This window comes from Vulpes lagopus, chromosome 5 (genome assembly GCF_018345385.1).
Source record: "Vulpes lagopus strain Blue_001 chromosome 5, ASM1834538v1, whole genome shotgun sequence".
Taxonomy (NCBI): Eukaryota; Metazoa; Chordata; class Mammalia; order Carnivora; family Canidae; genus Vulpes; species Vulpes lagopus.
Window position 1 is genome coordinate 111427474 of NC_054828.1, and position 16502 is coordinate 111443975.

Here is a 16502-nt window from a genome sequence, read left to right on the forward strand (position 1 = left end):
TCAGCAGCTAAAAATATAGCACGCCTGACACCAGCTGTGTTAATAGGCATGTGTCATCCCACAGCCATCCTCCTGCTCATGGTGTCCTCAGGCCTTCCCTGGGGGGCGGGGGGCTATGCAGTCTGGGCCCCCAGGTGAGGTTTGACATGCATCTTCAGGGTAGCAGCCAAGGTACCCCTTAATTTCCAAGAGCAAATCTCTTCCTTGTGAATCATTCATTCAGTCAGCAAACAGCCATGGAGCCCCTGTGCTGTGCTGGCATGACTCAGACAGAGGTCAGGGCTGTAGGGGAGAGGCACATGAATAATCACCACGTGGTGTCTCGGGGCTGCCGTGGGGGCCCGTAGAGGGCTACAGAGCTGGGGTGGGGCACAGCCATCGGGACCTAGGCTAACAGTCCACAGAAGGCCTTACACGAAGAATGCTGATATGTTCGTGCTTGGGTTAGAAGGCTGTCTTGATCCTGAAGGTCATGGAGATGTGTAATATTAGAGAGGGAGCCACCTTTGTTTGGCTCTGGAGACTGGGGATGAAGAAGGCCTTTCAAAGGCCTTCCCAGGATCAGGGCTCTCTGTCCTCAGGGAAGATTGTTCCTGGATTCCCATTTGACCACCCTCTCCTCTAACAAGTGACAATAGTCCTACAGTTGTGAGTGCCTAGAACATCCACACCAGAGAGGCTCCTTCTGTCCTGGAGATGGGCCTCTAGGGAGAGGGAAGCTCTGGACACACCTTGTGGTGGCCAGGGAGCCTGGCCCACACCGGCCTACTCCATTCCTCACACTTTACTCTTCCCTCCTGGGAGGATTGGACGGTGTCCTGAGCTGCCAGGACAATAGGAGTGCGATTGGGTTGTAAGCACGTACTCTGAGGGTAGCTGAAGCCCTCACCAGGGTCACGAAAACCCATTAGGCTTTGTCAGGTTAGAATGTGGGGTGGTCTTCTCACATCTCTTCTCACATCTGCCATTGGGCTTTCTAACAATCAAAGTTACTTTCTGCTAAGGGTCCCATGGCACTTTAGGCACCAGAGGGCAAAGCTTCCTTCTCACCTGAGGATCAGCCTTGGACAGTTGACTTTCTTCTCAAGGTACAGCTCCCTCAGGTTGATGATCTCCAGAACCTTTACCAGATTCACAAATGCCCGAGGAACCTGAGCAAAGGCAAGACCAGTCCCCAGGAAGATTGAGACTGGCAGCTCCAGTCTCTCATCTGGGCCCAGGGTCAGCCCTCCTGCTGGATACCAGGTCTGCGGTCTTTCATGTGGTCCACTTCCTTCATCTCTCCTGCCTTGCCTCCCCCAGTTGACATCTATGTGTTCAGGCTTCCAGGACCAGGACAACAGCATGGTCAGTGCTGGCCTCCACAGAAAGGGAGGCAGGAAGCCAGAGCTACCTCTGGGCCAGGCCTGAGACCCAAGAAGGACTGTGCTTGAGCTGCTCAGAGGCCACACAGCCCAGCCTACACACCTCAGCATGAAGGATGTCCAGAGCCTTCCTGATGTTGTCCGTGAAGTTCTGGGGAGAATAGCGGACCTGCAGGAAGAGGAAAGGTCCAAAACCATTTACCACCCAATCTCTCTGTGGACCAGGGCCACTTCATGTCTTGGGTCCCGTCCTTCTTGATTTTCAGCCAGAATGGGTAACACTGAAACACAAGGTTTGCCTTTGGGGCCGCTAGCCTCCATACCAATCCCACTGTTCTTGTGCTGGTCATGATTGTGATCCCCAGGGAAACCTTTTTTTTTTTTTTTCCTGCATAGTTATGGAAAGCTCTGAATCCACTTCACATTAACCAGATGTAGGGACTTAGCTAAAGCATATCACATCTCTGGGGCCCTCTAGAATGGGGTGTTAGAGCACAGGACCTCTAAGATCTCCTGCAACTTGAATGTTCTCTGGTCCTATGGCCTGAGCTCTTCTGCTTAGAGCCTCAAAAGCCTGGGGATCTACTGCCCAATTGAATCACTTAAGGAGATAATGGTAGGAGAAGAGGATCCTGTGAACCCCCTTTCCAAAGCATAAACACATTTTAATCTTATTTCTTTGTATCTCCATACTTAGTGGCTTTTATTTAAGTAGAACCCTTTCTCTGGCTGAAATCTAACCAAAAGCCCTGCCTACCAAGTGAATCAAAATTGTAGCATTCAAGAAGTGAGGTCCTACCTGCTTCGGTGACAGTCCCAGGCCCATGGTGAGCCAGTCACATCACAGTCTGAAAACCCCAGATTCTGGTGACTTTGATGCCAGGAGAGCAGGCTGTGAGGGGTCTGGGGGGCAGGATTGCCCCTTAGGGCAGAAGTTCTCAAGGCTCAGGCAAGACTCTCTACTTCCTAAATTTTGCTCTGCTGGTCCTCTTTCTGCTTATGTCCTCATTTTCTAGCTCTAGGTGGAAGTTCTCCTGCTCCGTATACACCCCTGACTCTCCTCCCTACAAAACACCAATTCCCATGGCAATTCTTACTTCAGGGTTCTCTTCCATGTGTATCACTACAACCACACCACAACATTGTCCTCATCATGTTATGGTGAATTGTCTGTGCCTCCCTCTCTAACTGTGAGTTCCTTGAGGACAGAGCCTTGAGGCTTAGCTCCCAGTACAGTGCCTGGCATATTATACACACCCAGCAAATGCTACTAGGCATTAAAAACATTCTGTTTATCAGAAAACACTATAAAAACAACTAAATGGAAAACAAGAATTAGGCAACATAGTTGAGAAAGTGTTAGTTTACTTAATACAAGGGGTTTTTAGAAATCAGTAAGAGAATAATAAATACCTTAACAGAAGATGTCATATAGAATTTATCAGGAGAAATTCAAATGAGCATTAAACAAGTGAAATAAAGGTTTGTTCCTCCTTAATCAAATAAATGCAGATCTTGAAAACAAGATACAGGTTTTTCATTTATTAGATTAGCAGCTATTAAAACAAATAGCATACATTGACAGATGGAGCATGAGGAAGTAGATATAACTGATACCAACATTCTGGAAGCAATTTGGCAATCCGTATCCAAAGCACTGAAAATGTGCAAAGTCCGCCCAGAATAAGATGGATGGATAAATATATGTTAAGTTAATGCAGCAAAATGTTAACAACTATAAAATCTAGGCAGTGGGTATGTGGGCCTTTACTGCACAATGCTTTCCATTTCTCAGTATGTTTGGAAATTTTCAAGATAAAACATTAGGGGAAATGTACATATTGTCTTGCTTCAAAGTCTTACTAAGAATATATATCAGGAAACAATCGTGGATGCATCTAGAGATGGATGTTTCTCCTGCTGTTACTTATAACAGGCATAATTAGAAGCAATATAAGCTAAGTATGTAATAATTGGGGACAGTTAAGCATGGCCAGTATTGGTTATGGGCTCCAGTCATTAGGAATTATTTTATGGAAAATTGACTACTGACATAGGAGTATCTTCCCAATGGATTGCTACTGAAAAAAAGCAGACCACCAAACAATATTTCCAAAATGACGCTATTTTTAGCAAACAATAAAGCAAGTTCTCCATTTTCACAGACATTTAACAAAATGTTAGCAATGGTATTTCTGGATGCTGTAATTATGGAAAATATTTTTTTTCTCTGTGCTTTGATGTGTTTCTAGTGTGCATTGCTTATAAAATAAAAAAAATTTTTTTAAACCTATTATTTTTAAAGTTAGCTGAATTGAATGGAGAAGAGGTGCAGCCATGCCCAGCATAGACAGAAAAGGCAGAAGTTATAAGAAGGCCCATCTGGGCTTAACAAAGAAACACTACAAAAAAAAATTGGTACCTGCTTATAATACTAATTAGGGCAAATTAAAAAGCTGCCCATCGCTGGGAATATTAAACAGCTAGAGTCTAGGAAAGGCATTTTCCTGCCACAGGTGGGAGAGTGGTCAATAGGGTTAGGATTTGTGGGGTTTCTTCCAGCCCAGAGATTCCAGGGTTCCAGGAAGAAGCACCATACCCACAGGGCAGCAGCCTCGCTCTTGAAGTTCCCATCAGCTTGGAATGAGTTGGCTCTGAACCTTGTCTAAATGCTTGCATTAGCAAATCAACTTTTCCATTCAAAATAGAGACAGTAAGGCAGGTCAGTGCTGGAAAAAGGAGCTGACTTACAATGATCTCTATGAAGATACACCTGATTTTCCTAGATCCTTGGAATGTTATCTTGGTTTCTAGAATGATATGATCAGATTTCCTGTAATGAAACCTAATCAAAATCAATTTTCATAACCAGCTCTGTTGAATCTTTCCCTGGAGGTGAATGCACTCTTGGTCTCGGGGTTAATCCCAGGCCACAAGCCCCAAGTCCCAACCCTGCCACACTGCTCTAGCCACCTGGTGTGGAAATCTCTCCCTCAGGGAATCTTGAGATAAGGGCCTAGAGACTCACCGGGTCACTGCAGAAATCACAGAGATCGTTGCCTCCTATGAACAGTGTTATTATCTTCCAATCTTCCTGAAAATTTATCTTCTGAAATGAATAGGAAACAAGTTAGTGACCTGCTCCAAAGTCAAGAAGACTACGAAGTGCTGAACACTGGCAGGGATGGGTGTTTACATACCAGAGGGACATTAATATTTTGGACATTAATATTTTCTATTCTTTGGCTTTGGGGTCCTGAGGTCATAGGTCACAGGTGCCAGATCCCTTGTTTCTAAAGGTGGATTCTCTGGATATCCACGTGGCCTCATCCTTTACCCCAGGGCTGACCCTGTCTCACGGATATCTCTTGCTCACTCCCTCTTCCGGGGAATGCTACCTCAAGCAGCCCCAGGTGGCACTTCCCCCAGAATTACCGTGTCATTCTTCATCAGGTCCACCAGCCTCCTGGCCTGAACAGGTAAATCCCTGTGGGCACACATGCAAAAACACCATGTGAGGAGCAGGGACCATGAAGCAGGGTCAAGGAGGGGACTTCAGAGAGACAGCAGGAACGAATATGTAGCAGGACAGCTGGACTGAAGGCCATGCTCCTGTCCCTCTGGTGGTGGAGGGCTGGGTGGGGGAATTGGGGCTGTGATTTGGGAAGGGCTAAACATTCCGCCTATGAGGGGGTGATTTGGTGGATGCTTCCTCATTGGCCTACTGTCTCCTCTAAGCCAGGCTCATTCGGGACAAAGAGAAGGCTGCATGTGCATGCCATGCATGACACGAAATGGCTGGGTATGGGACTGATTCTATAGGTGCCACGAGCTTCACCTCAAGGGTACCTTCACCCTCAAGGTGACATGGTCGAGTCAGACACACCCGGGTCTGACATTTGGTGGCTTCCTGCTAACTGTAGGAATGTAACTTAAGTTCCCCATTCCAAAAGACTGCAAATACGGAGATAAACCTCTCTATCTTAAAGGGCCGTGAGGAGCAGCAAATGAGAAGAGCAGAACAGCTGCATGGAGTAAGAGCCATGGTTGGTGTCAGGCAGCATGGGGCTGACTCCTGCTCCAGCAGTGAGACCTTCACCAAGTAGTTAACTTTACAAACCCTTGCTTTGGTCCTGTGGCAGATGGGGAGGGTAAGCATCCCTTCTTCACAGAGTTGTTGGGTGGATTTAATAAAGAACCTAGAGCAGCATGTGGTGAGCATCCATATCAGAAATGGTCCATTGAATTACTTCTATCACCACCACCACTGTCACCACCACCATCCCTAGTCTCCAGCACCATCCCAGCAGGAAACAGTCATTGTCATATCTTAACTATTAGCCCAGCTGGCCTGGTCTTAGTCACAAGGGACTAGGTATCGGACACCCCAGGTGGGGATTTTGGGTAAGCCACTTAACCAACGGGAGTCTTGGTTTCCTTATCTGTATGTCTAAAGCCATCAGGGCACATGCCCTGGGGACCAGAGTCTGATGATTACTTGACCTCTCTGAGCCTCAATATCAGCATTAAGAATAACTGCGTGTCTGACCTGCTAACAGTGACTGCGCAGAACACAGGGCTAGTAAATATGAAGGTGCCTGGTATGTTGGACCCTGCTATTATGTACAAGGGCTTATCACGGGACCTGGGGGGAGGCCTGCTGGGCACGAGGACAATCGGCCATGTGGTCAAGATGATGCATTTGTTCAGGCCACTTCGCCTCTTTGTTCTAGTTTCTTCACCTGTAACATGGGAGTAATAATGTCTAACTCCTTCCTATGGTCCAAGATGTGCTTGGACAAATGGATTATTTGCACAAAAGGGCCCTATGGCCTTGAGGAAAGCAGCAGAAATCCAGGGCCACACGAATCATGAATTTTATGTTCTCCACCAAGGTTTTCTAATTGGATGCCTCCCTGACCTAATCATGCTTAGAAATGCCCCTCTGGATACCACTAGCTGATGTGTGCTTGGAAAAAAAGCAAAATTATGGTAACATTAAAGCCAAAAATTTTAGGCAGTCAATTGGTAGCTTTTTACCTTTCCCCCACCAAAAGGAAAACTTCAAAGCCACAGAATTCCTTATAAAACTGATTAGGTTTTGTAAAATCTCCAATTTGGATTATTCCAGTCATGAGTAAGTGAGAGTTACTCGGATAGCTTGTAGATTCAGGATGGTGTTGAGAGCTGGCCAGATGATGTCAGAAAATCTGGGAACCAGACACAGAATTCCTAGGGACTATATGATAAGGAGGTTTGTGATTATTTTGGAAGAAAAATAGTATTAAGAAACAGAGAAGATCTTCTTATATTTTTTCTAGATTTAGTGTGATATTCACTTTTCTCTGACCAGGTAGCGAATCTAGGAGCATCTCACATTTGGGGACCATGGAGAGAAATGGAGGCATAGGGCCCAGGAAAGCCTATCCTGCTCTTGGGAACCTGCCATCCAGTGTGCATGGACCACAACACGATGGTTCCATTGCTCATCAACAGTTTACCTGGGTAAGTCCTGCAACCCTGCTACATCGCTGCTGGAACCACCATCCTGACCCAATAGGTGTATGTGACTTACAGGCCCCCAGAACTTTCACATTCAACATGACATTGAGCCTCATAACCACCTTGTGGGAGAGGTTCACAGCCAGCCTCATCTTGGAGGTTAGGGCTTAGGGAGGCAGGGGTGGGGGTGGAGTAGGACATGTACACCAGGGCTCAGACTCAGGGCTTCCCTCCCAGGAGTGCTCTTTCAATAGCCCAGGAAGGATGCAAAGTGTAGAGCTTGAAAAGACTGCCTGGAAAGTATGTCTGAGGAAGGGTTGGAGAAGAGGACATAAAAGATGAAGCATTAATGGAGTAATAAAAACTGGAACTCCAAATGAGCCCTTAATACCACTGTCTTCTGTGGACATGAGATTTAGAGATGAGGCAAAGTAATTTGCTCAAAGTATATATCTGGCATCAGAGCAAACTGTGACTAGTTCCTGGGGTGGGGTTGGGCTAGTAGGTTTCTGTGTCCCACAGGGAGGGACACCCCAGGAGAGCCCACCCAGTGTTGTCTCTGACCCCCAGACCTTTCCCTTGGACCAAGCCCCCCAGCCTTCAGCCATATGCCCCAGGCCAGGCCAAACCCCTGGAGGATCGCCAAAGGATCTGTGTGGTCACCCCCCAAGGCTCCCCTGCTCACTCGGCTCGGTCTCCTGCTACTGCCTGATTTAGGAAGGCTCCAGGACTGTTTTCTTTCCCAGTGCCAACAGAGAAGCCTCTCAGGGAAGGGTTGAATTCCCGGAGAATATCTGGAAATATAAAGAAGAGATATGCTTAGTAACTACTCCCAAACAATCTTCAAATTCTTTTGGTAAGTACCAGTGCATGTTACAGACAAGGAACCCCCACCCTTAAAACTTTTAACTTAACTCTTCTCTCAACATGGAAAGAAAGTGTCCAGCAGGCTGATGCTTAACCACATGGGCAACACACACAGGTGCTTAATGAATTATTGTTGAATAAACGTGAGCCTGGATTTGGTGTTTCTATCATGCATTTTTCTCATTTTCTTTTCAAAGATTTTATTTATTTGAGGCCAGACAGAGAGACAGAGACAGAGAGAGAGAGTACAAGCAGGGGGAGAGCAGCAGAGGGAGAGGGAGAAACAGGCTCGTCACTAGGCAGGAAGCCCAACTTGTGGCTCAATCCCAGAACTCTGGGATCATGACCTAAGCTGAAGGCAGATGCTCAACCGACTAAGCCACCAAGATGCCCCTTTTTCTGTTTCCTAAATACATAATAGTTTTTTGAGATATAATTCACATACCATAATATTCACGAAGTACAGTTCAATAGCTCTTAGTATATTCACAGAGTTGTGCAACCATCACCATAATCAACTTTACAACATTTTCATCACCCCAAAAAGAAACTGTACTCAGTACCAGTCCCTCCCTATTCCCTCCAACCGTGTGGTGACCATCAATCTACCTTCTCTCATATAGCCTTGCTTATTCTAGACACTTCATATAAATGAAATCATACAGCATGTCTTTTGTGACTGGCTTCTTTGGCTTAACATAATGTTTTCAGTGTTTATCCATGTTATAGCATAGATCTGCACTTCATGGCTTTCATTACCAAATAAATCCCTCAAATGGATATATCACATTTACCCATTCATCAGTTGAAGGATTTGGATAGTTCCTACTTTCCTGGCTATTATGAATAGTGATACTGTGAATGTTTTTGTACTAGTTTTTGTGTGAATCTCTCTTAGATATATATCTAGAAGTGGAAATGATGGATCATATGATAGCTTGATAGCTCTGTTTAATCTTTTGAAATATCGACAGATCTTTTCCCAAAGGATCTGTACCAATTTACCTTCCCATCAGAAGCAAATGAGGGTTTTAATGTCTGCACAGCCTCACCAACCTTCATCTTTTTAAAAATAACCATTCTGGTGGATGTGAGATGGTATCTCATAATGGTGTGGTGTGCATTGATGGTTTCTAATGTTGAGCATGTTTTCATGTGCTTATTGGTCATTTGTATACCTTGTTTGGAGAAATGTCTACTCAGATTCTTTGCCCATTTTAATTGGCCCAAATTGAATTATCTTGTTTTTGAGTTATAAGAGTTCTTTTCTAGATATGTTTCTTATTAGGTATGATTTCCAACATTTTATTTCACTCTTCAGGTTTTCTTTTTACTTTTTTTCTAAAAAGATTTATTAATTTATTCATGAGACAGAGAGAGAGAGAGAGAGGCAGAGACATAGGCAGAGGGAGAAGCAGGCTTCCTGCAGGGACCCTGATGTGAGACTGGATCCTGGGACTCCGGGATCATGCCCTGAGCTAAAGGCAGATGCTCAACCACTGAGCCACCAAGGTGTCCCTCCTTTTACTTACTTACTTTCTTTTTTTTTAAAAAAGATTTTATTTATTTATTCATGAGAGACAGAGAGAGAGAGAGAAGCAGGCCCCATGCAGGGAGCCCGATGTGGGACTCGATCCCAGGTGTCCAGGATCACGCCCTGGACCGAAGGTGGCTCTAAACCACTGAGCCCCCAGGCTGCCCTCCTTTTACTTTCTTGATGGTATCCTTTGAAACTCAAAAGTGTTTAATTTTGTCCGATCTATTTTTTGTCATTTGTGCTTTTGTTGTTATATCTAAGAAGGTTTTTTTTTTTTTAGCCCAAGGTCATGAAGATTTGTTTCCATATTTTCTTCTAACAGTGAATTTTAGCTCTTACATATAAGCCTATGACCCATTTTGCATTAATTTTTATATATGATATGAGATAGGAGTCGAACTTCATCCTTTTGCATATGGTTATATAATTATCCTAGCACCATTTATTGAAAAGACTATTCTTTCCCTATTAGTCTTGGTACTCATGTTGAAAATGAGTTAGTCATAGTATGAGGGTTTATTTATGGACTATTAATTCTATTCCATTGATTTATATGGCTATCCTTATGCCAGCATCATGTTGTCTTAATTATTGCAGCTTTATAAATTTTGAAATTAGGGAGTGTGAGTCCACTGAATTTGTTCTTTTAAAAGTTTATCTTGACTATTCTGGGTCCCTTAAATTTCCCTATGAATTTTAGAATCAGCTTACCAATTTCTGCTAAGAAACCAGCTGGAATTTTGATAGAAATGATACTGAATCTATAGATTAATTTTGGGGATATTGTCATCTTAACAATATTAACATGGGATGTCTTTCCATTTATTTAGTTCTGATTAAATTTCTTTCAGCAATGTTTAGCAATCTTAAGAGTATAAAGGATACACTTAGTTTGTTAAACTTATTCCTAAGTATATTTTGATGCTATTGTAGGTAGAATTTTTTTTTAATTTCATTTTTAGGTTAATTGCCAATGTAGAGAAATACAATTAATTTCTGCATATTGGACAGCCTGGGTGGCTCAGCGGTTTAGTGCTGCCTTCAGCCCAGGGCGTGATCTTGGAGACCTGGGATCAGTCTTGCGTCGGGTTCCCTGCATGGAGCCTGCTTCTCAACCTCTGCCTCTCTCTCTCTCTCATTAATAAATAAAATCTTTAAAAAAAATAATTTCTGCATATTGACATTGTACCCTGAAATCTTGCTGAATGCATTTATTCTAATAATTTTTAGTGGATTCCTTAGGATCCTATATTTAAGATCATGTCATCTGCAACTACAAACAGCTTTATTCTATTTCTAATCTTGATGCCTTTTATTTTCTTGCTTAACTGTCTTGACTAGAACCTCCAGCATAATGCTGAATAAAAGTGGCAAGAGTATACATCTTGATCTCAGAAGGAAAACATCCTGCCTTTCCCCATTAAGCATGATGTTAACTGCAGGCTTTTGCAGATGTCCTTTATCAGATTGAGGAAATGTCCTTCCATTCTCAGTGTGTAGAGTGTTTTTACCATGAGAGGATATTAGTTTTTGTAAAATACTTTTTCTCCTCAATTGTAATGATTGTGTAGTTTTTTTTGTCTTTTATGCTTTTTTTGAAAAAAAATAATATTATTTGAGAGAAAGAAAGTATGAGCATTGGGGAGGGGCAGAGGGACAATCAGACTTCCCTCTGAGCAAGGAGCCTGACGCAGGGCTCAATTCTAGGACCCTGAGATCATGACCTGAGCTGAATGCAGATGCTTAACTGAGTCACCCAGGCACCCCTGTCCTTTATGCTTTTATACAGTGTCTTATATTATTATTTTTTTATTTGAAACTAACCTTGTATTCCTAGGGATAAATCTCATTTGGTCATGGGCTATAATCCTTTATGTACGCTGCTCTACTTTGCTTGCTAGTGTTTTGTTGAGGATTTCTGCACATATATTCAAAAGAGATACTGGTCTGTAGTTTTCTTTCCTTGTGATATCTTTGCCTTATTTGTTATTAAGAGAATACCAGTCTCCTAAAATGAATTGGGTAGCAGTCCCTCTTACTCCATTTTTGGGAGGAGTTTGTTAAGAATTGATGTAAATTCTTCTTTCAGTGTTTGATAGAGTTCACTACTGAAGCCAGAAAAGCCTGGACTTTCTTTGGTGTGAAGTTTTAAAATTCATTCTCTTTGTTATAAATCTATTCAGATTTTCTATTTTGTCTTAAACCAGTTTCAGTAATTTGTGTCTTTCGAGGAATTTTACCATTCCAAGTTATCTCATTTATTGGCATACAATTGTTCAAAATCATCTCATAATCCTTTTTATTTCTGTAGTAATGTTTCCTTTTCTGTTCCTGATTTTGAGGTATCTTCTTCACACCCCTCTTGATCAGTCTGGTTAAAGCCCTGTCATTTGGTTGATCTTTTCAATCTCATGCACTCTCATACCTTTATCACACTGGATCTACACTTGACTTTTCACTTTTCCATCTCCCCATCTTGGTTGAAAACTCCTGAGAGCAGGGTCTGTATATACCTCATACTCTCACATATACTCAACAAGTGCTCATGGACTGAATGAAAGATGACCCAAAGTTGAGGAAGGCTGGGAGATTAGCTGAAAGTCACAGAATTCCAAGCCAGAACTCTGCTCTCTCAGCCCCAATACAGGGCACTTTCCCCTGCCTCACAATCTGCGAGGACATGGGAAAGGCATGTGCTAGGTTCCAGTCAGTATTCTCAGGCATCACGCCATCCAACAGAGTGCTTTTTAGAACCAAGTCCTGCAACAGGACCTACACAACACATAGGCATTGAACTCCTTCCAGCTTTGGGGACATTATATCCAATGGACAGAAGTTACTCTGATTTCTACTCAATAGAAAGGAGAGCTGTGAAATCACTAGAGCAATCTGCAAATAATGGATTGTCCTAGGTTTCCCATTGCGGGAGGAATCCATCACAGGCCAGCTAGCTACTTACCTGGAATATCATAGAAAGGCACCACACATTGTTTAGAGTGAGAACTTGCTGGTATGTGCCATTATCTCTGCCAGGAATGTCCCATCACCTTTCCTGACCTCATGAATTCTAGTTCTTAAAACCCCTTTTTCAGAAGGCAGGGTTAACCACCTTCTTACTCATTTTCCCTTAAACGTTGTACATAGCTATAATTGTGGGTACATGAGTCTGTCTTTAGGGAGACAGGCCCCCAAAGAGACTGTGATGATGGCAGAAGGGCAGGGACCTTGCTTCATGCTCCTCTTTCCCAAGCATCCAGAACTGGAGTCTTTGCAGGATTAAATTGAAGCAGGAGTCAAACTGAGCTTCTGTTCTAACCCTATGTTTTCGTATGTTTCCAAACACATTTTCATGTAGTTATTTCCCTGGGGAATGTCCAGCCCCCTATGATCAAACTGTCTTTCACAACTCTAGTAAGGAAGCGTATGAACAGGCAATGATCCATCGCTGGGCTAAGTGTATCAAGGGAGTTCACCTGAGGGGTGACACCGTCTCAGTCCTTTGTGAATCACTGTAGTGAAGGTCTTGAGCCATTTCCAATTGTCTTATCCACAATAACAGCAGGGGACTCAGCCCAGCAAGCTGTTGGGCCAGCTTGCTGGGCCAGCTTGCAGAACCAATCACACTCACAGAAGCAACCCAAACCACCTCCCCTTGGCAATAAATACAGGGAGGACTTTTGCCATGGGACTGTACCCTACTTGCATTCAACAGGATTTGCAAATAGCAAAAACAGATAACCATTCATGAAGCCCCATGGGTCCCGCCGACGTGGAGATGAAGCCGTCTCTATCATCAAAGTCTTGGAGCCTTAAACCTCAAATAACTTCTTAGCTTTTAAAGATATATTACAAAGGGATAATGACAAGAAAAGCAAATGAGAACGGGACCAGTTAAGTTTCTTAGGCAAAATTATTAGCTAGAAGATTTGAAGAGGAAATAATGTAATGATAACATTACGAGCATGTGTGCTTTCAGGACAAGTGCTGTGATGTGCATGCACTAAGGAGAATAAAAAGATGTTGAAAACCATTCAGAGGATGTATCTCAGGCTTCAAGAAAAAAAAAATTCCCAGCAGGTGGCGGGTGAAGTAAAATATCTGACCCCAAACCCCACTGTGCGCACGGCCTGCGCAAGGTAATTCCAGCTCTTACTGCGGCAATAGCGGCCTTTCCTAAAGTGACACACAGGAACTCAACATCTTTGTATGCAGTGGTGCTTAATGCAGCCCCAGCCCAGATCAACACCTCCCAGGAGGGTGCTCTGCTCAGAATGACAGGCAAAGCGGAGATGGGTTCCCTTTCCTTCTTTCTGGAGTCATGTCCTATAATTAATTACGTTCCACTAAGAATTAGCCTGAACTCTCTTCTCCTCTTTTAGTCTCTTCCTTCCTTGGACAAATACAATTTCTCTTAAAAAAAAAAAAAAAAAAAAAAGATCATCCCTCCGAGCTTTCGGGATGCTCACGGGGCGGAGCGGGGACCGCCTGGGGACGCAGCGCCTCCTGGCGAAGGCGGCAGAGCTGCACCGCCAGGCTCCCTGCTGAGCGCGCGGCCGCCGCCAGGAGGCGCCGCAGAGCCGCGCGGGGCCGCTGCCGCTACCGCTGCCGCCCGCCCGCCCGCCCGCCCGCCCGCAGGAGCCCGGGGAGCGGGAGCGCGGACTCACTTGGGAGGGTGATGACGCTGCTGAGGTTGTGATCGCCTCCTCCACTGCGGTGCAGAACGGAAGAAAACGGAGGTTGAGAATGGCAGCGGCGCCGGAACCGCTCAGCCCAGCCGCTACGGGGACAGTCCTTGCTCCTCCTGAGACACACCCCCGGGGCCTGGAACTCGTGGTTCCCTCGTTATCTCAGTAGAAAAGCAAACCAGAGGACAGCCCCTCCTCTCCCTCGTCCCGCTGCAAATCCAGCCAAGAAACGGATTTAAACAGCTCAGCAGACTTTGTTGATTTTTTAACTTTGAGCATTGACGCTGGGGGCAGGGGAATGCAGTGGGCCCCCTCCACCCCTCTTTTAAGGGGAAAGTGACCCTTCCCTGGATGCCCAGCCCAATCGAGCCCCGCTAGCCACTGCAGCTGGTCATGGGTGTTATCACTGAAAACAGAGTGCAAAGGTTTGCCCTCATCGCTCTCTTCCAGTTTGGCTTAAAGGGTTTGGCTTCTAGAATGCAACCCATCTTCCAAGCTACTTCTAAAATTCCAAGGAAATCAGAGTTGGATGGGTTTCTAGGCATGAAAATATGCAACATTCCAGAGTTTATTGGATTCCCTGCTTTTCCATATCCACCCCCCACCCCAACCCCGTTCTCTGCCAAGTATGTCTGGGAACGTTTTAAAGGGTCTCAGAATGTTTGGGGTTTAATTCTGTGCAGCGTCACCAGGGAGGATGCCAGGGATTCAACACTCAGGTTCAGTCTGGGGCCAGAGATGCCAGATTCCCGGCTGAGAAAATAGCAAACCTGCCCTCTCCTGCTTGGCAGGAGCGGGGTGTTCAAAGCACGAGTCCTGCTCACTGCAGCTTGTGGCAGTCTGGATTTGATTACAGCCAGAGCAGGAGCAAGCCTGCATGAAGCAGTCACGATGGGGGGAAATGTGCCAGATTAGGGGTCAGGAACCATCTGCTCTACTTTTTGCTCTTTTGCCATCTGGCTGTTTGATCTTAGGTGACTTGTCCTCTCTGCGCCTCACTTTTTCATCTGTAAAATGAAGGCCTTTCAATAATGATGCCAGCTCCCATTTAGATCTGCTTTGTGTCAGGCACGGTGCTGGATGCCTAAACTCTAATCCTCATGAGGGTGCTCAGGCAGTATTGTTATCTCCGCATCGAAGATAAGGAGACGAGCTCACAGAGGTTAAGTAACTTGCTCACGGTTGCACAGAGTCCAGAAAGCAGCTAGGCTCTGGTTTCAAAGGCCACTGCCTCCTTTTGAGCTTATGCCCCAGAGGGAGAAATGAAAGCTTGGGAAGATTTTCAACCCAACATAAATGTTTCTCCCCCAAAGTCCCCCTGCTTAGCTCTCAGTTCCTGTCCTGGGGAATATAGTGGTTTGGGGAAGATTTACGTTCCTTCCTTAAAGTGAAACAGAAGTGTCTCACTGAAAAACACTGGCTAGGTGGTTCATCTGTCTGCTAGAGGAATTGTTTTTCTGTGATGCTTAGGGGTCCCCCCCTGCCCTGCAGCAAAGGGGTCATTCAGGGTCTTACCACATCTTCACTCACCTCCAGGACAGGCCTCGGTACTGAGTCAAGACATCCAAGATATCCCCAGGCTTGGATCCGGCCCCATTACCTGCCTGAGAGGGAATATTGAGGGGTGAGTCTCCCTGCTCGCTGGTCAGAAAGTTCTGGTTCTGGCTGGGAAGGCCTGGACTCTCTCTAGAATCTAGACATTCCCCTATCTCGATGTGCATCCTGCCTTGACAGAGATGAGTGAGAGCTCTTGCAAGGAATCTTGGTGCTGTCCACACCTTGGGCTCACCGTAAGAAACCCTGCCCAGACCCAGATCAGGTGACACTAGGCTTGCAAAATTGCTCTGAAAATTAGACAGCCGTGTCCGTTTTTCCGAAGGATATATTTCAAGGTCCCATTTGCCTCATTTTTAAAAGTTGTGAAACACATCATAAAAGGAAGCATATCACAATCCTTTTATATCACTATATCTCACATATATACAATTTAAAAAATAGTAAGAAAATAAAATGCGATGTCCCTGCCCTCAATTGAAGAGAGAACATGGGCTTTAAAACCTCAATCTGACATATCCTGCAGTTTCCTGTCCCTTGTCTAAGCCTGTTATTTCTAAGCAAGGCCATTGCAACAGTCAAGCTGAAGACCGGCCTCCCAGGCAGCTGGGGGGTGATGGGGAGGCTGGCCTCCATGAGAGATACCTCACCCCTGCGCCTGGAGTGTGACCCTTGCTCTCTGGTGCCCAATTCCTCTGCCACCTGCCATGTATGTCACACTCCAAATGCTGCCTCCCAGCAAGTCCTGAGGAGCTGTGCTGATTCTCGATGACTCCTTATCCCGAGAGCACTTCAAGGAGACCAGGGGATGGGGGGAACCCCATCCAGCAGGAAGTGGTTGGGATAAGCAGTGCTAAGGACCATCCTGCTTATCCTTCTGGAAAGTTACAAGCAGTAGGGTGGTTGGGGTGAAGAGTCGCTGAGGGGTCACGGAGGACACAGCTACAGTACAGGGAGAGGATTCTGGACTTGGGAGTCAGGACTGGGAGTGCT

At 45.1% G+C, this 16502-nt stretch overlaps 1 protein-coding gene across 1 annotated transcript in view; it reads right to left on the reverse strand.

Annotated features, from left to right (window-relative positions):
* Window positions 1-16502, reverse strand: part of PLB1 (phospholipase B1) — a 194555-nt gene that overhangs the window by 50350 nt on the left and 127703 nt on the right. Inside the window, exons 18-24 of the mRNA XM_041757008.1 lie at window positions 15486-15559; window positions 13935-13978; window positions 7552-7660; window positions 4800-4851; window positions 4393-4473; window positions 1468-1533; window positions 1051-1151 (exon numbers count right to left, since the gene is read on the reverse strand). Coding sequence (XP_041612942.1) covers window positions 1051-1151; window positions 1468-1533; window positions 4393-4473; window positions 4800-4851; window positions 7552-7660; window positions 13935-13978; window positions 15486-15559 — 527 coding nt within the window. The remainder of the gene's footprint in view (window positions 1-1050; window positions 1152-1467; window positions 1534-4392; window positions 4474-4799; window positions 4852-7551; window positions 7661-13934; window positions 13979-15485; window positions 15560-16502) is intronic.